General features: G+C 42.5%; 1 protein-coding gene across 1 annotated transcript; it reads left to right on the top strand.

Moving 5' to 3' along the window:
* Nucleotides 1-61: 61 nt before the first annotated feature.
* On the top strand, nucleotides 62-18,455 carry ATPAF1 (ATP synthase mitochondrial F1 complex assembly factor 1). Its single transcript, XM_015427520.1, has 9 exons — nucleotides 62-365; nucleotides 1,285-1,393; nucleotides 6,860-6,910; nucleotides 7,645-7,707; nucleotides 10,568-10,618; nucleotides 12,275-12,322; nucleotides 14,372-14,467; nucleotides 15,703-15,810; nucleotides 16,697-18,455. The coding sequence occupies exons 1-9, from the start codon at nucleotides 124-126 to the stop codon at nucleotides 16,895-16,897; spliced, it is 969 nt and encodes a 322-aa protein (XP_015283006.1). The 5' UTR covers nucleotides 62-123; the 3' UTR covers nucleotides 16,898-18,455.
* Nucleotides 18,456-24,069: the final 5,614 nt, after the last annotated feature.

Genomic DNA, 24,069 nt, shown 5'->3' with positions numbered 1-24,069 from the left:
CTCTCTGAGCAGCGCAAAGCAAATCACTCCTCTCCGAAAAGTTCCGGTTGAGTCTTGTCGGCCGGAACCTTTGTGCTGTGCTGTGAGGAAGGGGCGGTTGGTGTTACATGTTGCTCTGAATGGATGTGGGCTGACAGGGCAGGCATGGCAGCCGGGTACATGCAGCAGTTTTGGGGTTCGGCGGCACTGGGCCTTTCCCGAGGAGTCTTGATGGGCCGCTTCGCCGCCCTTCGGCCTCTCGGCATGCTGCTGCCCCCGCAGCCTCGGCCGCTGGTGATGAGGGTCCAGGGAGTGGGAGGCGACGGAGCTCTGGACGAGAATCCCTTCTCCGCAAAATACCAACACAAGATCCAGGAGCTGCGCAAGTAAGGGGGGGGGGGTGCGCGCACGGGAAATAATTCCTGACTTTGGCAATTTCGGAGGGGCAGAAGAGTGGCAGGAATCCTGCAGCCCCCAACCTATCCCTGTCCTTTTCTCCTTCAGGCTATTTGCTCCACCTGTTCCGTGCAGTCACCGGAGATTATTCTTACAGTGTAGCTGTTTTACACTCTTCCTTGCCCTACTTAATTCAGTGGTTTTTGGAAGACTATAACTCTGTTTAGGATTGCACGATTCCTCTTCTGGTGCAGTTAGCAGGAATAGGAAAAAGCAGGAGTTTTGTGGCACCTTAAAGTCTTATAGTTATATCATGACATCGGATGAGATAGACTGTAGCCTTCGAAAGCTTTTGTCGCAATACATCTGTGAGCCTTTAAAGTGCCATAAGGTTCTTTTCTAGGGACCAGAAACATACTTTAAAACGGGCTGTAGACGCCCCTTTTCTGTTATGATCACTGTGTTAACGTTTGTCTTCAGCTGGTTTTATTGTTCTGTATTGCAGATTAGTTTTGAATTAATTTCTGGACAACTGCTTTGGTAGGACTTGTTAACTGCTTTGATTGAATCATATTTTGGAAAAGTGGAATATAACTTTAAAGAAAAAGAAATGCTTTATGGTTGCTGATTTCTGGCTCCACTGATTTTGGATGCTTGCCTCCAATAAGAGCATTGTTGATTGCGGTTTTGTTTGCATAATATTTCTTCCTTGGGTGTTTTCAGCTGTGAAGGTTACCGGGTAAACTAGGCCAAGTCTTTCCCTTCTGTTTTAGCTTCCTTTCTAGGATTATAAATTGTCATGAGGAGTGACTGTTGTTCACCCCAAGCTTTTAGGAGAGGATGGGAATAAAATGTAAATTAATAACAATTACTTTTTAGTGGTAATAAACAGTTCTAACTTTGATTCAGATCTAATCCTGATATTTTTGCAACTCGAATGGAGACAAGGAGCGATGAGAAAAAGAAGCCAGTGGGATATTCAAAGCAAGCAGAATTTGTCAGATTCATGGAGGAAAAGGCAAGCCCAATATTCAAATCTAACTCACTTGATATTTTATTAACAATTGGACATCTGGATTAGAAAATGCCTGCTATGTTCAAAAACTTCTGATTGTTGTGGTTAATGTCGGGGTTTTTTTAGGGTGGTTGGTTTGTGTTTTGCAACTTTGTGGGAATGAATCCCTGACAAGTGTTTGGCATTTAAAAGAATGAAATACTAAATTATGGATGTGAAACATGAAATGTTTTAGCAATTCAGTGATAAAGATTTGTTTGCTGTTTATGTACTGCTGTAAAAATTTACCCATTTTCCAAGGCTTGGAAAACTGGCCAAGGATTACTTGTGCACTCATGTACAATTGGTGCTTGCGGAATGTATGTTTTCCAGTGCTAGCCTTTCTGTTAATCATCTGCACATAAGCCAGACAGTGGACCACTTTAACATGTTAATTCTTTTTAACTGAAATAAGCAGCAGAATTGATAATATGTAAGAATACGTAATATGTAAGATCTATGGTTAGACAGTGTCATAGATGCAACGAACATGAAATTGAGCAAACTTCAGAGGACGGCGGAAGACTAGAGGGCCTGGCAGGAGCTGGTCCATGGAGTCGCAAAGAGTTGGACTTGACTGTGCGACTGAACAACAAAAGAATACGTATGTGGGCTAGATAGACTGTGAACTTGTTACTGGTTAAACCAGGGGTGTCAAACATGTGGCCCGGGGGCTAGATAAGGCCCCCAGAGGGCTTCCATCAGGCCCACAGTGGAACTGGCCATCTCCTGCTTCCAGTTCTGCTGCTGCTGCTGCATCATAGCTTGCTTCACCAGACTCTCTTAATCACTCAACCGTTTCATGTTTTAACCTGGGTCTTAGACTCACAACTCTGAGCATGAGATTTCTGTGGTGAATGTCAATAAATCAAAAGCAGGTTTGCAGCTTACAGAGCTAATGTTTTAAGCATGTTTTTATTTTAAGTAAAAAAAAAAGCTTTGTGTTTGTGTCCTTTATAAAGTTTATATCTTCACTACCTGGCATTACATTTTATGACACACATGGCCTGGCCCAACAAGGACTCATTTATGTCAGATCCAGCCCTCGTAATAAATGGGTTCGACATAGGGTTGCCAAATGTTACTCACCTCTCCGGCGGGGGGCTCCTGTGCGGCTCCCAGAGCGCGAGCGCGCGCCGCATGCACATCACAGGGAAGTGACGTCATGATGCCGGGCACGCTGGGGGCGGGGCCATGACCATACAAGGGAAAACCATAGAGTTTTCCCTTGTATGGCCGTGGCTCCGCCCCCAGCGTGCCCGGCATCATAACGTCACTTCCCTGTGACGTGCATGCTGGGGCGGGGTTCCCCCCGGGGCCCAATTCCCCGGCGTCTGGGAACGGGCCTCTGGGGCGGGGGGATTTCCGCCCCCAGGGGGATTTGGCAGCCCTAGTTCGACACCCCTGATTTAAACAATAGTGTTCCTGATTGTTTAAACTATTGCTTTATTAAGTTAAATTTACTTCTATATGCTAACTAAACGGCGGAAGACAGGAGGGCCTGGCGTGATGTGGTCCATGGGGTTGTGAAGAGTAGGACTCGACTGTGCAACTGGACAACAACAAATGCTAACTAATTCTTGAATTAAATCAAAGCCCTTGTGATCAATGCTAGATCTTGTCTTCCAGTTTAATACAACATTTCCAAAAAGATGATTTTATTTTACAGTGAGGACTAATTATCAAGGAAAGTTCTCTTTATTAGTTTTATTTAAAATTTGAGGAGGCTAAAAATGCACCTACAGGTTGCAAGGACGCAAAACAACAGAATAGTTCCTTAGCAAGTTAAAAATGCATAAATTAAAAATGTAGCCAAATCTGCCAAAAGAATTAATCCTCCACCAAATGCCCTCTGAAATAAACCCATTCTCCACACATTCCTAAATGCAGTAAGTGAAGGTGCCCTCTGCACTTACTCTCCTAAGCCAGTCCAGAGGATTACATAAGGACATAAGAATATAAGAGAAGCTGGTGTTGGATGAAGCCACTGGCTGATCCAGTCCAACACTCTGTCACACAGTGGTCAAAAATACCAGGTGTCATTAGGAGGTCCATCAGTGGGGCCACAACACTAGAAGCCCTCCCACTGTTGCCCGCCCAAGCACCAAGAATACAGAGCATCCCTTGCCCCAGAATGAGAGTTCCTATCTATACCTTGTGGCTAATAGCCACTGAGGGACCTCACGGAGTGAGCCAACCAGTTCTTCTGGAGGGCCAACAACAGGGCACAGAGGCCTTGGCCTGCTGCTGATGTTGCCTCCTGGTGCTGGGATTCAAAGGCTGACTGCCTCTGAACATGGAGGTTCCCTTTAGTCCCCATGGCTAGGAGCCACTGATCGAGGCTGAGGCCTTCCCCGGGTGCTGCTTCCTCTTGACGGAAGCCAGCCTGAGGCCCAGCAGGAGAATCTAGCTCCTGCCTTTGGAGACACAGGAGCCTAGCACCAAGATTGGACCACCAAGAAAGCCTGTGACCCAGCTGTTCCTGTACAAACAGTCCTAAGAGAGTGCAGTACAAGTTGAAGGCTGAGGAGCATAACTGGCATTTGGAAGTATACTGCGAGTTGCAGTTCTTTATGTAGGAGGGCCCTAGGCTGTGAAGGGCTTTCAAGGTAATAACCAGCACTTTGAACTGGGCCTAAAAGCAAGTGCAATTAATATATTTTTAAAATTTACTTCTTTTATATCCTGCATTCCCCCCCCCCCCAACTAAGGACTCAAAGTGGCTTATGTTATTATCCTCCATTTTGTTCTCACAAAAACCCTGTGCAGTAGGTGACTGGCCCAAGGTCATCCAGTGTGCTTCCATAGAGGAGCAGGGATTCAAACCATAGCCACTATACCACACTGGCTCTGAACAGCACTGGAGTTATATTGTACAAGCAGCTGACCTCCAAACTGTAGTCCTGGTACCACAATGTATACCAATTGAAACTTCTGAGGTATCTTCAAATGCTGCCCTGCATGTTACAGTATGATCTGGAAGTTACAGTAGCATGGATCAGTGCAGTTTATGAGCCAGATGTAACAGAAAGAAGGCAACAGCACTGATCTGTTTATCCATAAACAAGACTTGGTCCAAGAGTACCCTCAAGCTGTTAATACAGTCTGCTAAAGAGAGCTCATCTCTATTTGGCCTGATTAACATCAGTCAAAAACTTTTGTCTTCCCAAACAGCATTGTCTCCATCTGGTCTGTCATTGAGGAAGGATCTCCACATAGATTTCAGGGACCACTTTAGCTATTAAATTTTGTACACACAATGTCTTACATGAAAATGTGCATTGTTTAGATGTGAAGGGTCAATTGCATTTTTTTTAATTATAAAGATTGTGCTTTATTTTAAGGTTTTTATTTTGCCTAAAAGCCCATGAACTGTATAGATAAACCTGTTTATAAATGGAAAAGTGCACTGGCATAGGATGTGGGGAAAACTTTGGGGCTGGGGACTCCCTGGGATTCTATGATTGATAATAAGCCCTCAAAAAGCAAAACAGGGGTTATTAAATAACCCCTAATGTAGTATTTGTTGTATTAGTTGTAGATATTTTGTTGTTAATTTAATGTTTATGTTTTTGTTGTGTATTGTGTATTGGAGGACTATGATTTGAATGACGGTGTAATGTGTTTTTGCACCTTAGCGTTTTATTGTGAATTGTCGTATAGAAAATCAATAATTTTTTTAAAAAAGCAAAACAGACCAATAATCTTCAAGCATGCTGATGTTTTATTTCCTAGACATTTGTGGGGAAACTAGAGTGTGCAGTAGTGATGGGCACAGACCCACAAATGGACCCCGGTTCAAGCACAATCCAGGCTGGTTTGTGGTTCACAAACTAGGGGTTCAGGAGAATGTGTCTCCCACTATCTGACCATGAACCTCCCCGGTTTTCATGGAGGTTTGTGGGAGACACATTCTTGGGTTCCAAAGACAGTTAAATGCCTTCGGAGCCCACTTCCAGGTCGGGCCGCCCAACATGACTGAGCTCCCAGAGTAAGCTCTGAAGGCTTTTATAGGCCTTTGGAGCCCACTTCCAAGTGGGTCCTGCCCATATTAGGGCCTGCCCATATATAGATGTATATAAGGTCTATAAAAGCCTTCAGAGCTCACTCTGGGAGCTCAGTCGAGTTGGGTGGCTTAACCCAGAGGTGGGCTCCAAAGGCATTTAAATGCCTTTGGGGGTCACTTTCAGGTGGGCCGAACTCCCCTGAACAACGAACCTCCAACGGACCTCCATTTACCTGGTTCATGCTCACTCCTAGTATAAAGTAGTTCCCAAGAAGGTTTTTCCCCGTTAGTGAATTTTCATCTCTGACTTTATATCATCAGGAAAGTTGTATTTCACACAGATATCCTTCCATTTTCAGCTCTGTATGCATCTCCCTGTGACTTTCACAGGAACTGGCAGTGTTCTCTAGTTTAGCTTCCTGAGGCAATCAGTGTTGTTGCTCATATAGTGATGTTCTAAAGTAAAGCATTTCCAGGGAATCTTTTCTTGCATTTTTATTTTTATATTTATTAATTGATTGTTATTAAGTTAATAGATGTATGAATAAGCCTTAACTGCAGTGCTAAAAAGGACAGTTCTTTTCCCCATATAGCCACAGTAGACATATTACCCATATCCTTGTACTGTGTAGTGGAAGAATAAGTCACAGCAGGCAGAGAAGGTTCTGTTTGTTCTGTCTAAAACCCTGCATATCAGCCAGTCTTTTGCAGTTTGAAGATGTACAGCTCCCCATTCATCATAACAAGGAGGATAGAATTCTCGGGCAGGCATTTGCTTTATAAAGCAAACTTGAGTCATTTTTGTTTAATTCTGACTAAGACTTTAAGGCTCATTGTACATATTCCTTCTCTCCTGGCAGATGCCATCAATAATAATGATGTCTGTGGATGGTTAAAAGTTGAGGTTTTCATTAAGAATCCAAATATAAGTGGATATATTATGCTGTTTTGTTTATTTATTTTATTTGTTGTCTACCTTTCTCCTTGAGGTTCTAGGCAGATTACAAAATTACAAAAAAAGTATAATAGAGATGGGTATAATATAACCAATCATGGTATATCCAACAAACAATGTAATAAAGCTGGGGTAAGGCAATCACAGAATAATGGAATAAAGTGTAGTACATCCAGTAACAATGCAGTATGAAGGGGATGAAAAAGAAAAAAACTGCCTGAATTTTTCACAGACAATTAAGATTACAAACCTTGATGTCTTTATGCAAAGTGCTGCCATTTTGCTGTATCTCTGTGCCCTTTTTTTTCAAGTCCTGCATGATGTTTTTGCCCAAGCTGTAGCAGAATGCCATTATTTCATACCAAGAATATATGTGTTATCATCCTGACAGCTGAGCAGTTTTGTCATCAAGTAGGTTATAATGGCACATAGTAGCAATTTTAAAGCCGCTATTAATGTTCCATTTTAGGCAGATGCCTTGGGCTATAAAGCATCAAAAGGAGGATTCACAAAAAATAAGGTAAGGTTAATATTTTTATTTCAGCAGCTGGGTTTTGAACTTGCTCTTATTTATGATGATTTGTTCCTGGTACAGTATATATCTCTGTGTGGTGGAACTCCAAGTTTCGGTTCAGTCTATGTGCCTTCTGAGGTGCTTGGATTGCAATTAGATTAGAGTTGACTGCAAAAGACTATATAGCAGGCAGTGGCATAGTCTACTGTATCCCATGATCTGTCACAGTTTGAGCTCTACTTCCTCTCTTTCTGCCTGCCCCTCCATCTCAATAGAAGTCTTATTCTGCTTCACTGCACCTCAGTTCCTCCTATTATTGAAACTGGCTTTGCTCAATTGAATTTATTTATTTTACTTCATTTATAACCCACATTCCCACCCAGTGGGCACCCAAAGCAGCCTACATCATTCTCTCCTCCATTTTATCCACTCAGTAACCTTGTGGGGTAGGTTAGGCTGAGTGTGTATGTGACTGGCCTAAGATCACCCAGCAAGTTTCTATGGCAAAGGGAGGATTTGAATCTGGGACTCCTAAATGCTAGTATGACACTGTAACCACTGTACCATGCTGGTTTTCTAATCATGAATTAGTGTAATGATTGCTGAATTAGTACTATTGTACCTGCGTTTGTGAATCTTGTATGTTGTAGCTCACAGGTCCAGGGGTGTATGAAGAAGAATGCAACCTTCTGATTTCTCTCAACTAGCAATGAGCTTTATTGTTGTGATTTTTGTTGTAGACGCTTGATTCTATACTTAATGTTGAGATGGTGAAACAGAAGAAGCCTGAAGAAATAAAACAGGTAAAAAACTCTCCAAATGATAGAAATGTATCTTGATTAAACACGTTTGTAAATCCTTTACTGCACTGAACTTTTCAGTTTGTGTAACCTTGTGAAAGCCAATATAAGCAGAGGGCCATATCATTCGTAACCTGACACTTAAAGCTGCTTCATCCATTACTGTTTCTTAGGTAAAGAGATTCTCTGTGCACATCAATATGTTGACCATTATGTGTGAAGTGTGGTACAACTGTCTTCTCATGCTACAAGACAAGTCAGTTGCTGTGCTAGTTGGCTTGTCCAGTCAGCATACTTGCAGTCTGAAACTGCACTTGCGCAACATTTCACATAGCACAGTGAGCTACAGGTTGTTACCACTTGAGCAACAGCAGTGTGTGAAGTGATGCTGAGCTCTTCTAAGTGACTGGCATGTGGCAAACTGAATAATGCTTCAGTCAAGGCCTTGCTTAAGTTTGGAAGGCCTCCCCCTTGAGGTTTGCCTGAAGCCTAGTTTCTTAGGCCCCAGGCCAAAACATTTCTTTCTACCCAGGCTTTTAACGAAGGGGTTTTATGTTTTTAGCTGTTTATGGTCTGAATTCTATTTTATGGATATTTTAGGGTGCTCAGTGGTTGGCTCGTGCTGATACTATGTCCCTGGTTTGTTTTGCCTTTATATTGATAATTTGTGATGTTTTATGATTTTGTAGTATTTATTTATTTATTTACTTACTTTGTAGTATTTATTTATTTACTTACTTACATTTGTACCCCGCCCTCCCACCACAGGGCAGCTAACATCATAAAAACACAATACAATAAATATATAAATATCTAAAACAATTCATTAAAACTAACTTACATCATATAAAGAGCTAGCGACTAACTTATGGTATTGAAGATGGTGACTTATGGTATTAAACATAATTCCTATATAGACATTCAGCTTGATGGTCATTCTCAGTTTCGGCCGGCGAGCACAGGCTGTCGGTAATAGACCAGGCACCAGGTTTCAATTATCAATAAGTTGTTAAAGTTGGTGTTCAAAGATATTAATATTGACCATGATGGAAGTGGTGGTAATGGTGGTAGCGGCTCCTAGTTGAAAGCCTGGTGGAAGGGTCTTGCAGGCCCTGCAGAACTGTAAAAGGTCCCTCAGGGCCCTGATCTCCTCTGGGAGCTCATTCCACCAGTATGGAGCCGCCACTGAGAAAGCTCTGCCCCTGGTTGCAGCTAGCCTGGCATCCTTGGGAAGGGCCAATCGGTTCTGTGACCCTGACCGAAGTGCTCTCTGGGGTATATATGGGGAAAGGCGGTCCCTCAGATTTGTCGGACCCTGGCCATACAGGGCTTTAAAGGTATGAACCACCACCTTGAAATGAATCTGGTATGCCAGTGGCAGCCTTCAGGACAGGCTGGATGTGTTCCCTCATGGGGAGACCCATCAAAAGCCTGGCCACAGAGTTTTGCACTAGCTGCAGCTTCCGGATTTGCGTCAAGGGCAGCCTTGAGAGTGTTACAGTAGTCTAATCTCGAGGTGACCATCGCACGGATCACTGTTGCAAGGTCGTTGCATTCAAGGAAGGGAACCAACTGCCTAATCAGCCAAAGATGGTAAAAGGCCGACCTGGCAGCAGCTGCTACCTGGGCCTCCATTGTTAAGGAGGCATCCAGGAGCACTCCCAAACTCCTCACGTCCAGCACTGGCACCAGTGGCGCCCCATAGAAGGTCAGGTGGGATCCCTACCCTCGGTCCACCCCGATTCAGGCACAGGACCTCCATCTTCATCAGATTCAATTTAAGTTGGCTCAGTCTAAGCCAACCAGCCACGGCCTGTAACGCCCAGTCTAGATCTTCTGGTCGAGAGCCAGACCCACCGCCCAACATCAGATAGGGCTGGGTGTCATCCGCATACTGGTGACATCCCAGCCCAAATCTCTGGGCAATCTGGCCAAGGGGGCCCATGTAGATGTTAAATATCATCGGGGACAACACCGCCCCTTGAGGCACTCCACACTCAAGTGGGTACCTCTGGGAGAGTTGTTCCTCTACCGCCACCCTTTGTCCCCAACCATGGAGAAAGGAGGCAAGCCATTGCAAGGCAAGCCCCTGTACCCCTATGTCAGTGAGGTGGTGGACCAGTAACTGATGGTCGACCATGTCAAATGCTGCCGACAGATCTAACAACAACAGTACTCCCGATCCAGATGCCTCCGAAGGTCGTCTGTGAGGGCGACCAGTGCTGTCTCTGTCCCATGTCCTGGGCAGAAGCCGGACTGGAAGGGATCTAAAATGGAAGCATCATCCAAAAAGCTCTGTAGCTGCATTGCCACAGCCCTCTCTATTATTTTGCCCAAATAGGGCAAATTGTACACTGGCCGGTATTGTTTTTATTCATAAGTCAACATCAACAGGACTCTGGAGAGATGTCTTATAAAGTTATGGAAATAATAAGTAAGTTTTATGTTTGGTGCTTTCCAAACTTATTTATTTATTTATTTATTTATTATTAAATTTATACCCCGCCCTCCCCACAAGGGCTCAGGGCGGCTTACAGATAGGACACTTTGTGCCAATAAAACAGAATAAAACATGATAAAACACAATAAAACAAGATCATTAACAAGTGCTCTAAGAAGTTACACTAAGCAAAAAGATGGTATTCAGCTGATGATGTTCAGATGATATTGTCTATATCCCAGAACAACCGTACTGGCCCTCCGCGCCGCTGCAGTATGATCTTCCAGGGCCGTTCCATTCCCAGGTGTTTAAGGGATCGTTGTGTGGGGAGCATTACAGTATGATGAGTATTGCCTTCACTTGAGATTGCCTCTGTGTTCCATGATGGTCTCTGAAAGTAATGGAGTCCTTTCTTTCATACAGATATGGAAGCAATATTTTTCTGGAGAGGACACTGTTTATGCTGTTATTCCTGTAAGTGTAGCTCATAGAGCGCCTTCCTCTAACTATGCCCCCTTAGAGCTAGTTCAATTGAAGTTTTTAAGAGCAGTGCTCCAAGTTCCTAGATGCGTATCTAATGCAATGGTAAGGCTAGAGACGGGCATGCTGAAGGTCGAAGCTATGATTGCCTTATACTCCTTCTTCTATTGGTTGAAGATAAATTTAAATCCGTGTGGACTAGTGCCTCTGATTCTGACTGATCCCTTTGAATCTGAATGGCTGGTCGCTGTTAAGCGAAAAATTTCACTCTTGGGGTATTCTCCTCAAGCACTTTTGGAAATGGGTGGTGACCGAGCTAAGTTAGAAATTAAGCAGAGGATCAAGGACACCGAACGCCAACTAGATCTACAGGTGTCTCCAACTTTTATAGCGCCAACTAGTAATAAATACATTGTTACGCAGGCCCCATATTTAGATGTTCTGGAGTCCCGCAAACTCAGAAGAGCTTACACTTTGGCTAGATGCTCTGCCTTACCTTCTGCAGTTCTTGAGGGCAAATTAAAAAAATTACCCCGAACAGAGAGGCTATGTATGTGCGCGTTGGGGGAGATCGAATCTCAGGAGCATGTATTCTTAAGGTGCCCGTTATTTGAAGAGGCGCGCACAAAACTCATTGAGCCTTTTTTGGCAGGCACTTCTGATCAGGATAAGATGGAGAACTTGTTTTTTAACCTTGAACATACAGCGCTCCATCAGATTGCGAAATTTTGCTCCTTGGTTGTAAAAGCTTATCAGTGCCCTGGTTGTCACTCAGATTAGGACTATTTGATTTTAACTTTTACTGTTCCCAAATCATCTTAGTTTATTTCCTTTTACCGTGTTTTATTGCAGTGTAATTTTAAGTCTGGTTTTAGTGACTAAAATGATTGTACAATGTTATTTTTTAGTACCTAGTTGCACTTTGGAAATTTTACTATTAGGCCATTGTAATTTATTTTTATTCCTATGGTTTTATATTGCTGGCTAAGCGCCGTAACAATAAAATTCATTCATACTCTACAGTGTGAGAATGTCTGAGATTAGGGCTGAAAGAGCTCTGAGTAGCTTACTTTTGCTCTAGGGTAACAAGCGCTTTTGTTAAATTGAATAAATTGAGGGTATTTTTAAAACTAGTTACTTAGCAAACATAATCAAACTGGTAACTGAGGTGAACTCAGGTGAGAGGTATGGACAAAACAACGTAATATCCTAAGAACAGATGCCTCATTGTTTGTTTTCCCTAGTATTGAATTTAGTGACAGAAGAGCCTACCAGAACTGGAAGTTGCTTATGGGTAGAACTTCTCCATTTGGTGGAATTGAAGGACCAAGGAATTATGTCTAGAAAAACACACGTCTGGTGCTTTGTACAGTACTATCTGTACAGACCTTTTGCAAAAAACCCAAGTCTACTGTCTTTTTCTAGGCCTTCAGTGGTTAACTAAGGTGTTTCTCACTGGATTAGCTCTTCATGTTGATGATGTGGCTTTCTGTTTTTATACTGAATTTTAGACTTGTTACTGTTTTTAGTATATTATTGATGATGTAAGCAATATCAAGTGAGGAAAGGCAGGATGTAAATGTTTTCTGTAAACCATGATGCTGCCCATTATTTTACTGTGGTTAGAACTGGTTGTTGTTTTTTCTGAAGGGCAAGATCTTTGATTTGATGTGGAAGCGAGCTCAGCACTGCCCATCTGTAAGTGTGGCATATCTTTCTAGATACATGTCTTCTCTCCTATTCTTGCAGCATATGTTTTGTTTCTTGCACTCTTCCTATTGTAAGAACTTGATTATTAATGGTCTGAGGTTCAAATGTTATTGGTTTGGGTGACTTTTTCAGAAAAGATTCCTGAGTATACTAGGTTTGAAATATAGCCACTGTACTCACTTAAGACTTCTTAAGTTCCAGCCATAACAGTTCTTCAGCCCAGCACACAGGGTACTCCAAGGAACAACATAAAGATACCATTTGCACATTTAATAGTTGCATATAACAAAGTCATTATGAGAAGATGAATCTCCTCCCATTGCACCCCAATAATGGGAGATGCTTCATTTGTGACATATCGTTACGTGGAGCCGTTGTAGAATATCCCAAGACTACCATTGGTACAGAATGCTGTGACCAGAACACTAACCTCAGTGGGCTGTAGGGACCACTCCAGTCCTATTTCATTTAGATTGGCTCCCAATATGCTTCTCTGGCCAATTCAAGAAGCCAGTGTTGACCTTTTATGGTGCTACATGGCTTGGGAGAAGCATACCTGAAGGACCATCTATTCCCTTATGGCCCTAGCTGGCCATTGCGGTCGTCTTCAGGTGCCCCAGCTTTAGGTGCCCCTGCATCCTGAGATTAGGTAGAGATTAGCTTGGGAGAGGGCCTTCTCAGAACTCTTGAACACTCTCCCCAGAGAGACTGATCTGTTCCCTTCTGTTGCCATCTTCTGCCAGCAGGGAAATATATATGTTTTTGTTTTGTTTTAGTGTTCCCTCAGTGGCCTCTTCTTTGTGCCCTATATTTTAATTGTTGTTTTATGTTTTTATGTGTATTTTAGGTTTTGTTTTAATTGGGGGGGGTTAATGGTTTTTAAGATACGATTTTATTACGTACATTTTTAAACATCCAGCTGCCTTGGTCTGGATGAGGGCAGAAAGACAGGGGTGTAAATTTTGTAAATAACCATCTGTTTCTGCTGCTGTTAAGAGGAGCTAACAATATTATCCTGAATAAAATCCAGAAATCATATTACTGAGTCGTATAAGATTGGCACTACCAGTGGATGGGTATAAATAATTGCTCTCAGTAAATCTGGGGTGATAATATGCCCTTCCATTTCCCAACTGCCATGGTGGGCTAATTACCACTTGTTTAGTGCAGCTTCCATATAATTATTTAGAATCCTGACTCTTCACTCACTCTGGAAATGTGGGTGACGAACAGGGACCTTCTGGATATCCATCGTAATGAAAATAATCCACTTATTGTGGTTTTTCTTTCCCCTCCCCCCGCATTTTGGAGGAGTAGCAGGACACTGAGAACCTTGCCTGAGCTCTAGCTAAATATAACCCTTAGGCATTTCAGAAACCAATGTTTTGATGGTAATTAAACATACAAATGTGTAATTTTTCAAAGTATTTATCTAGCCAGCCATTCTGCCCATGAGCTAATAAGGCGTGTTGGATAGCATGGTGAAACTGGACCAGGCAGCCCTGAATTTAAATGCCACTTGGCCTTCAGGCTCAACTGATGATCTTAGACCAGGCATTCTCTCTCTTAACCTAAGCTTCACAGAGTGGTTTTTGAGGATAACATGGGCTAATTCCAAATAAGGCATTCCAAGCTTTAGAAGAAAAATCAGAATACAGATTCAGTAAATATTTGATTATGTCCAATCCAATCTCAAGCTCCTTGTGATTGTGAAACATACTGCATGAGATGCAGTTCAGAAATGCCAGTGAGATTTAAGGCCAATTACTGCATTTTCAGACCAGGAATTCTGACACTAGGGATCTGCCTGCATTAATGTCAATTCCCTTACTTAGAAGTCCATGAGGAAAAGAAACCTGAACCTCTCAACCCCTTTCAGAGCAGGGGATGTGTTTTGAAAATGAATCCGTTGCTGTAATTTATTCAGTGTTTTTGTGATGGCAAAGGTTCTTTCATGAGATCTGTATTTTTCTGATTTCATCCCAAACTGAACTTGGTTAATAAATAAATCTTTTGTCTTTCCCCACCACTCACCAGTTTCTGTTTGCATTGCCGAGGAACGAAGGCTATGAGTTTTTTGTGGGCCAGTGGTCAGGAGCAGAACTCCATTTCACTTCTCTCATAAACATTCAGGTAGGTGATTTTCTTTGGAAATTGATTACCAGTGGTTGGCTTAAGATTTCATACTGAAGTTGCTATTTTTTGTGGCTTTCAAAACATTCCATAAAACATGGGACCATTTATTGTTGCACATGGGCACAGTTCATACATCATTCCTTTTACAGTGAGACTTAAGGAATTTTTTTTCTTTCCAGCCATTATCATTAACCTCTATATATAAAAAAAAAATCAGGCCACTCATAAGTGTGTCAGTCCTCCATGCTGGTTAAAGAGTCCATTCTCCAAAATGGCTGACTGTTCACACCTCATAATTGTTGTCTTAAGCTGGGACGCTATTGTGTTAATTTTTCCAGAAACTGAGCCTAATCTGGATATTTTAATAATGTGGAGAGCTACAGGGGTTTAAGTTGGAGAATGAACTATGTTCTCTGAGTCACCACAGTGCTCTGATGAAACCTCACTCAGTTCTGTAAGCTAAAGAAACTGAATTCTCCTTCAGTATTTCCTCAAGTTGGCGTCTTTGCTTGCATTTTTGTATTTGTTGTTGTTGTTGATGATGGGCTTTCTTGAGTTCTCTTTACCTACATATACTTCATGCTCCAGTTGTTTATTTTTACTTGTTGACTGACTTTATTTATAGCTGGGACTCAAGGCGGGTTATGCAGTGTGAAACCATGCATGTCATGAGAGAGCTAATGAGTAATGTTAAATATGTTTAATTTTGTGAGGCTGGTAGTTGAAAGGATTGAGTTCTTCCCTGGTGAAGGTTTCATGTGGGGGCTTACAGGAACACTTCTGTTCCCCTAAAAACAAACATTTTAGTATTACCTGCTAGTGAAAGCAAATTGTGCACTGTCTGTCCTGAACATTTCACATGGGCAAAGTGAAGCAGCTCACAGATTCTTCCTGCTGGTTCTACATTATTGTCTGAAGTTATTGTTCAGTAAGTGCATTTATATTCTTAATACCTGCATAATATTTGGCATCCATGCACAGGACTGCATTAGGATTTTCTCAGTTTATCTCTTATGAGTGCCTCTTTGTGTGGGGGAGTTCCTTGATGCATAAACTGCAGTCTTCAAATGGCTGGCTTCTTTATTAAAATTCCTCTTTTGATCTTCATTAGGGGGCTATAGTGTGTGTACTATTTAATAATAAATTGTCTTCTATTGGACTGTCATGAACTACTCAGTAAATCTGGATTCTTCCTATTGCCCTTGCATTTGACATCTCTTTATTTTCTGCAGACCCAAGGTGAAGCTGCAACTAGCCAGCTGATCCTGTACCATTACCCCGAGCTTCAAGAGGACAAGGGGATTGTACTGATGACAGCAGAAATGGATTCCCGTTTCCTGGTAAAGGAAGCTAAGTCATAAATGGCTTTCTTTCCCCCCCATAAGTAATACCAGTGGGGGGAAATTCAGACAGGCTGTTGCAAGTGTTTCATGATCCAATCACACTTGCTTGAAATTGTAGCAATTTCCTGTTCCAAATAGTAGAGATTAGGAAGACAAACTTTTGCCATCGGTTTTGTTGTTTTATTTGGAGGGGCTTTGGGCTGATTGATACAACTCTTTTAGCATTATGATAGTTGAATGGTCAAATAAGGGGTCATGTTAGTTTTCCCATGTGCTCAGAGTTAACACCATCACAACACAGTAACTCTTACTGAGACAGACTAAGCAATGACATAGGTATTCACAGCATGCATTTTACTTGTACATTATTGCCATATCCATTTCCTGGGCAACAGCAGTTGTTAGTGATATTGTCATGAGTGTGACATTGTAGTAAGAAAATTGATTGCTGGTACAAATGCAAGATTTAGTACAGAGTTAAATGGCTGAAGTTATATTTTCCCCCACACCCTCTTTCTTTAATTTTCCCCTGACATGTGGTGAGAAGAATACCCCCATTAATACTAAACCATTCTCTTTGAAAGCTTTTTTATTATCAGAAAGTTACTTTGTACATGGGGGAGCTTTCAGTCTTGGGAGAGCAGTACTACGGAAGTGGGTAATTCAGCTTCATCAGTTTGTTATTGGGGTCACAGTAAGTGGTCACCTTTGTAGACATCTAATCCAGCCTTAACAAAAACATGGAGAGCTGAAGTGTACCAGTGGTTCAGCTTGAAGCTCTGGGTCCATAAAGAAAGTTGGAATGTGAGGGGGGGGGGGGGGATTGAATGGATAACAAAGTGTAATTATTGTGACGACTTGCACTGTGTATTTACATTCGCAGAATGTGCCAGAAGCTCAGTGCCTAGCCAGCCAGGTGCAGCTATTTTATGCAACAGATCGACAGGAGACCTACAATTTAGTGGAAACATTTAACCACCAGCCAGATCAGTTTAAGTACATGTCTGTAATCACTGAGCTTGAGCAGAGCAAGCTTGGGCAAGAACTGAGACCTCAGCAGGACCCACCAATGCCTACTGCTTGAGGAGTGCAGTAGCCTCGAACAGACGCAAGCGACATTGACATCTAATGGTGTCTTGGCACAGGCATTTCTCTGTTGTGAAAAGAGTCATCCATGGAATCTGATGCGGAGAAGAATGTCATCTCACAAAGTGGGCCACTCAGGCTGTGGGCCCAATGAGGGCACTTAGGTAGCCTCACCTGGCCAGCTTATGTACTGATCCCATAATATATTTCTGAATGGCAGAAGAAATGGAGAAAGAAAAATGCATTCAGCCATTAGCGTATATCAGTGTCCACTGTGTGTTTGAAATTGCACAGGTCAGCGAATTTCCGCTTTTGTGAAGGTTCTAGATATCTCCTGTTCACTTAGCAACAACAAGAGAAGGATAAGGTGAGCTGAAAGGGACTCCTGTCAATTGAATGAGATGATGAGTTTTTACACATGCTGTATTTTATTATCATCATCAATGGTTGTGATGCTTTACAAGAGGTGCAAAATGCATGTTTTTTGGAAATCTGTAAACACCAAAAATACCAGCCATCTTGCATCATGCATAATTGAAAACATGAACTGATATTTTGTTTTAAAATTGTAATTCAGTTAAAGAGGTGTGAGTGCCTGTTGTATTGTGGTAAACAGATGATTTCCTTAATAGTGATATAGTGCTTTCAGCCTTTTAAGTGCCTTATGAGATACAATCAAATTGTCACTGAAACAAGTAATAGCTGACCTACAGAATACCAGAATGAACGGTTCCTGGAATTTCCTGAACCTAATGCTTGTCCACCTCTCATTTAGGTCCTCAAATGCAAATCTGGGCCTGAGGAAATGAGAAATGGGACAGGGAAGAAAGACGTCTAGCTAATTTTACAAATGAATGATGAACAGAGTTCTAACGTTCTCAGAACTGAGAATAGATTATGAAGTCCATATGAGACCAAGATTGGCTCCTTTCTCAAGCTAAGAAATAGATGCCTGATCCATCCCTTAGATTCATAGTAAAGGGCCAGTAGCATTAAGATGCTTACTCTGGTCCAAGGAGGAGAGCAGAAAAGGAAATGTTATTTTGATTTGGGGAATATATTTCTTTAAAATCAGGTTGTGAGATTGAATCATACACTTTGTGTCCAAGTGTTCTTTAGTCTATGGTCTGGTGCTCATTCTGCCAAAAAAAAAATCTTTATTCTATGTCTTAAAGATACATTATTCAAAACATAATCCTGTCTTGTACTTTGAAATAACTTGCTTAAATTCACATTTTTGTTTCTTTGAAAACCAAAGAATTACAATACCTTAATGAAAACTAGAAATGAAAAGAGTAAGAAAAGAAAGGACCCAATTTAAAGAAATCTCACTTGATCGATTATATATGGTTTGATTTAAATATGCATGTATTTGTGTATGAATAAATACAGTAACTGTGCGGGGAAATGGTTTGTTTTTAGACGATGCACATAGCAGGCAGTGACTTAGAAGAGGCATTTCCTTTTGTGTCAGTATCTAAGGGAAATAAATCTTTTAAGATGGCGCCTGCCACCTGCAGTTTTTCTGAATATTTGTATGAAAAACAACTGGGGAGATGTCTCTTTGGTTGATCAAAAGTTTTCTGATCAATCTAACATTAATCAACTAAATGTTTTAGTCTGACAAAAGGAGTGGAGGGGCCTTAAGAACCTTGAACAGACTTCTTCTCATAAACTACATCTTTCTTACTCCTTTGTCTTGCTGTAGTGCATCTTCCCCCATCCTTCCAAGGGGTCTTCAGGAGCAATGTAGGATGCAACAAAAGGGCTGCATGAGGCAAGAATCTGCTAAATTGTGCTCCTACCCATTTATGCATCACTCGTGGGGAATAACTGTATTGAACCCAGGATCTTGGGGCATCCTCTTGACCAGCAGTCTTCAGTCTTTCCAGACTCAAAACATACCTTTTAACCACAGGCGGCAGCATGGGACCCACTGAGCTGCAAGCATGTGGCAGGAATTCATATGACATGAGTCATGTGAGAAGAGGAGGACCCAGAGTGTCTAGATCTGCCTGTGCTTTAAAAAATCCATCGAGTCATCTCACCTTTGTGTCCTACTGCTGATCTCCATACACATACACAGAAATGCAAAAGGTGTGATGGCTTTGCAACCTACTCATGTGCTCTAGCAGCAGGTCCTTCCAGAAAACAGCACAAAAATACAGCTCTGCATGGGCTCTCAATCCAGCTACTGGGGTTCCTTGATCCACCCACTTACTGCTGAAGACCACTGATATTGACAACAGAAGAATTATCAGGGAGTCACTGCTGGGTCTAGGCCTTAACCAGTTTATGCTTTTGAAGACATGGAAGTTTCAATTTAATCTACTTTTTCAAAAGCCAGATTCTCTGGCATATATGCACAGAAATAGAAAATGAAAATAATTATTCTGTGAATGACAGTTTGCTACGAACTGGTGGCTAGCCTTGAATGTCTCTGTTGTTTTCCTGAATTTAGTTAAATAGAGAAGTCTAAAGTGCTGGCACACCTGAGGAACAGATTGTATCTGTCTCCATCCCCCTTGCCCAAACCTACTGCCACAGTCATTCTAATAGAACATGCTGGAAACTGAATCTCAGTGCCCTAGAGAATACCAGCAAAGCAGAGTAGGAACCATCAGTGGACAGCTAGCTAGGGGGGGAAAGCTGTGACTTCCTTTTTCCTGCCACTGAGCAGTAATGTATGACATCTGAAAGTGCAAGCTCTATGATATGGTAGAGAATATTTGACGGAACAGAGACAATGTTCTGTGGAAGAGCTATCATTTTACTCTTAAAATCTTAAAATATTTTATGTGTAGGGGTATTTTAGGGGTCCAGGCCTCTTCCAGGGTTTTTTTCTATGGGTGGGTGGAGTCTGGCTAGGGAACTCAGGCCTCCAGAGGGAGAGAAACCTTAAACTGAACAGTTGCCTTAAACTGAAAGCATTTATTAATTCTAAAGCCATACACAAGTAAAACTCAATAGCATATATTCAATATCAATAACCAAGAAAAACCCCAGTGCCCAATGTAGTGTACACTTCAGAAAGGACACGGAATTTCTGGACTGTGGACCAAGACCTCACTCAAGCCTAGATGGGGTGTTGGCCAAACAGCCCCAAACAAAGCCCAAAGCCTGCTTTTTAAACTCCTTTCAGCCAATAGGAATCAAGGGAGGAGTTAATTAAAATCTAACAAACTTGTCAAATACCAGTCCATCCTAAGTTGATAAGATGAACTTTTGCTAGTATGAACTTTCACCTAGATATATTTTATTATCTGTGATGTCAGAAAGAACTAGACAGATATGTTAAGGCTTTGAAGGTCATGGAATGTGAATTCAGGCAAAGGTACATCTACAGGGCAAGGCTTTAGTTTTTACACCTAGGCTGCCAGCAAAAGAGCAAAAGCTCATGGGACTTCTGGACCAAGAAACCAAAGTCAGTTATAGCAAAACCTACATAGCATAGAAAAACCAAATGGCCCAGGCTCATTGAACCCCAAAGTCTGCAACATAAAAGTTACAAGTACTGTTTTGATTATTTCTAACCCCCCCCCCCCAATATAGAAAAATCACTTATAGTTAATGTTAGGGGTGAAGAAAGAAATCTATGAAACTTATGTTTGGTAGTATGGTATAGCATTTTTAGTGTTCAGATTACTTCTCATGAATTATCTCCATAATGCTTATAACAGTCCTATAACGTAGGTCTGTGTTTTTGTTCCCTTAGAGATGGGGCCTTGACTAAGATGAGATTTGAATTCAGACCCACGTTTCACCTTCTTAGCCACCATGTGATACCAATGCGTGTGCATTTTCCTGTGTAGATCAGATTGAAAATGCATATTCAAGGGTAAAACAGAAAGAAACAAGAATCCCAATTTCTGCTTGTATAGTGTAGCATTGAATCCAAGGCTTTTGTGAACAGACCGGCTTCACCTTCTCCCAGCAGCCCTCTGCATTGTGCATAAAAGTTCTGAAGATAATGGGACCCTCCATAACAGTGTGGCATTGGGGGAGCTGCAACAGAAAGGGAGATCAACTGAAACCACTGTCCCTTTAATCTTGCTTGAGTGGAATGGAAGAGCAATTTCAACTGATTTCTCTTTTCTTGAACAGCCCACTATGCCTTGTGGCCTGTTATTTCAGAGGGCCTTCTGACCCTTAGCAGTGGGAGTGAATGAGGATGGTGAGAATGGTGGGGAAAGCAGAAGTTGGTAATTGTAATTGGCGCTGTAATTAGATCCAGTTTGTAACTTTGAAACCCATTTACGGTCTGGCTTCAATACTTCTTACAGTAGAGTTATTAATTACAGAAAAAGGAACATGCATTTCCTCTACCATGTCACTGCAGAATTCAGATAATTACAGTGTAGCTCTTGGAAAACAAGAAACGTTTAAAAACACACAGCCCAAGAACAAACACCAGAGGGCAGGATTGCTTACTATTTAATATACATTCCTTCTCATGATGTTTCTCTTTTTGGTTTAGTTTGTTTCCAATCTTCCATTCATCCCTCTATTCTAAGTATGGTTGTTATGCATTTACAAGAGGAAACAGGAATAGAGATCCAAGTGATGATGGCTATTCAGAAAGTTGTACATCCTTGCAAGTAGATCTTCAAAGATCTGCCCACAGGATAGTGCTTATGTTTGTTATTTGACATGAAGAACGCAACAGCGCAATTAGTACCTTTCAGTGTAAAGATGTTCACATCTTGCTCAGTAATGAGGTGTGCAATCTAGGGAGGCATCTGGAAATTGCACATCCTATTGGAGGGAGAGCAAACTAGTCAGTCACTCAGCAGTCACCCTGACTTCCCCAAAACAAAAATGAGAACCAGGAGCCCAAATCAGAGGCAGTGCTTTTTTGCAGGTATGGTCTGCATCAGCTATGTCCTCTAGTTAATCCTGGGGGGAACAGCTAGTTTTGTCAGTGTAAGGGTGGGAATTGTTAACAAATCGCTTGTCAGTATGCTAGTCTCTGGCTGCGGTCACACAGAGCATTAGCCACGCTACAGAGACGGAAGATAGGTGGATTTTCCGGGCACGATCACAGCGCCACATCTGGGAAGCGTAGAGCTCCCGTGGCGGACCCGAGGCTTCCCGCCGAAGATGTGGGGTAAAAAACTAGTACCTCCAAGGTACTAGTTTCCGGAAACCGCGGGGCAAGGGCGGGCACCTGATCGCGTTTCTGGTGGAATCCCGTGGCATCCGGCGCCTGCCCATGTCCCGTCGCGAACAGGTTTTTTTCCCCAAGTCTCCACAGGATGCACACAAGCACCCAACGGCGCATGCGCACATTTTGTTTAAAAACAACACAGCCCCCTCCTCTTTTCCGTACCCCCCACTCCTGGCTCAGCCTGCTTGAAAGGAACTCTCTGCACCGGGCGGCAGAGGGGGAGGTGCAGGGGGGCGTGGCGGGAGGGCAGCCTGGCTGAAGCTCCTCCTGGAGGGGACCGGAGTTGCATTCCTCTGCAGCCCTGGAAGGGGTTAAACCCGGAGCCTTTTGCTAGGGAGGCCGCTTCTTTGCCGCGCCACAGGATTATCCTGTGATCGGCACCTCCCCCCTAACCATGGGACCTCGACGGGACGTCTGATCGCACAGCCGTGCATTATTTTGCTCTGGGGCAAACAACCACGCTTCCCCCCCCCGCATTTTCCTGCCTGTGTGACCGGGGCCATAGTTAACCATTACAAAGTAGCAGGAGCACACATAACCACAGTCTTCCCTGCCCTGTCTTCCGGCAGTCTGTTGGCTTAGCCTTCTCCCTGTCTGCTGTGAACTAAAAGTGGAGTACTGTTTGGTGCAACAGGTGAGAGGAAGGTGAGGAAGTAGAGGAGGCCCAGCAATTTCAGTCTTCAAATACTTCAAAATGCAGCAGGCATGATGCCTGGGTTGTGATCTGGCAAACCTAAGGCCTATGGAGCCATGCCCCTTTCCAGGGTACCTAAATATCCCAACCTGCCTTCTCCCTTTACTCAAACACACCCAGTTAACCCAACAGTGAAACAAATGTTCTAATTGTGTAGGAAGGCTAATTGGATGAAGAGCAACTCTTGAATGTGGGATGTGGCAACCACAACTGCCCAGTTGCCCTTCAAAGTTTTGCCACAGAGTTGAGTGAGCAGAGCAGGCTTATGCTTTAGTGAGGGAGCTGTGTGATTTTTACTGTCTTCTGGTTTTATAATCTTACCATGTGTTTTGGGTTTAGTCATTTGTAAACCACCCTGAGTATCATATGGCAAATAAAATTCTATAAATAAATACATTTTTGCTATGCATAAAGACCCCCAAATATTTGTATCAGGAGATAAAAATATCCCTAGTGCTTTTCTATCCCTCTGGATTTCTTGATAGCAATTTCTAGCTCAGCCGGCTATATTAAATTCAAGAGATGACATGTTTCTCTCAGGGTGAAGGGAAAAAATGCTGTCATTTGAGTTGGAAATAAATGAAGCAGAGTCCTGGCCATATCTGAAAGTAATGCTGCCAGATAGAGAGGTTCATTCATTTTGATTGTTCGTGAAGGGCAACATGATCTAATTGAAGCAAATGAGCTTAATTTTGTACTAGTGGGACTTGGGTGTCAATAAAAGCCACAGCATTTGAGTTTGTAAACTGGCAAAGTCATATGATTGGATTTCAATCCCACATTTTTCTAGTCCAGCAGGAAAGTTAATTTTACCCAGTTTTACAAATAACAAGATGGAAGTTGACTAAAATCCAGCTTTCCAAATTATGCAAATATTCCCCTGTCCTCCATCCTGAAGATGTATAAGTAATGCATGAGTAAATGAGTAGTAAATATAGCTAAGACTGAATGAAGGTGATTGGTAAGACCTGTGAATTCCAGCAAATTAGCATACAGTGGAATAAAGGAGTTTACAAACAGATGTGAGAATTGAATTACCTTAGCATGTGCAACTAGGGGTGACATTTGATTGGGTGTTTCCTTTGGATGCCAGCCAGGGGTCATTTCCTGCGGGAGCGCACAGGAGCAGAGCTCCGGCAGTAAGGAGCCCAGGGGGTGTGCACATGCAACAAGCCCCACCCCCGGCTCCCAGCAGCCCTCAGTTGGGCCACAAGGAGCAAGAAGCAGCCAGGTAAGTTGCAGACCCACCGACCCCGGCTCACCTTCAGGTACAAGCTCTTCCTTCTCTGCACGTCCCCCCCCCCAATAG

The sequence above is a fragment of the Gekko japonicus genome, unplaced genomic scaffold, assembly GCF_001447785.1.
Source record: "Gekko japonicus isolate JY-2015 unplaced genomic scaffold, Gekko_japonicus_V1.1 scaffold4552, whole genome shotgun sequence".
Lineage (NCBI taxonomy): Eukaryota > Metazoa > Chordata > Lepidosauria > Squamata > Gekkonidae > Gekko > Gekko japonicus.
This window is presented reverse-complemented; position numbering and strand designations above follow the sequence as displayed.

Bases quoted from the DNA above. Each gene is read 5' to 3' on its own strand.
- ATPAF1 (XM_015427520.1), top strand. From the start codon at position 124: ATGTGGGCTGACAGGGCAGGCATGGCAGCCGGGTACATGCAGCAGTTT. The intron at 10,619-12,274 runs GTAAGTGTAGCT...TTTTTTCTGAAG, and splicing joins CTGTTTATGCTGTTATTCCT to GGCAAGATCTTTGATTTGAT. The intron at 14,468-15,702 runs GTAGGTGATTTT...TATTTTCTGCAG, and splicing joins CTTCTCTCATAAACATTCAG to ACCCAAGGTGAAGCTGCAAC.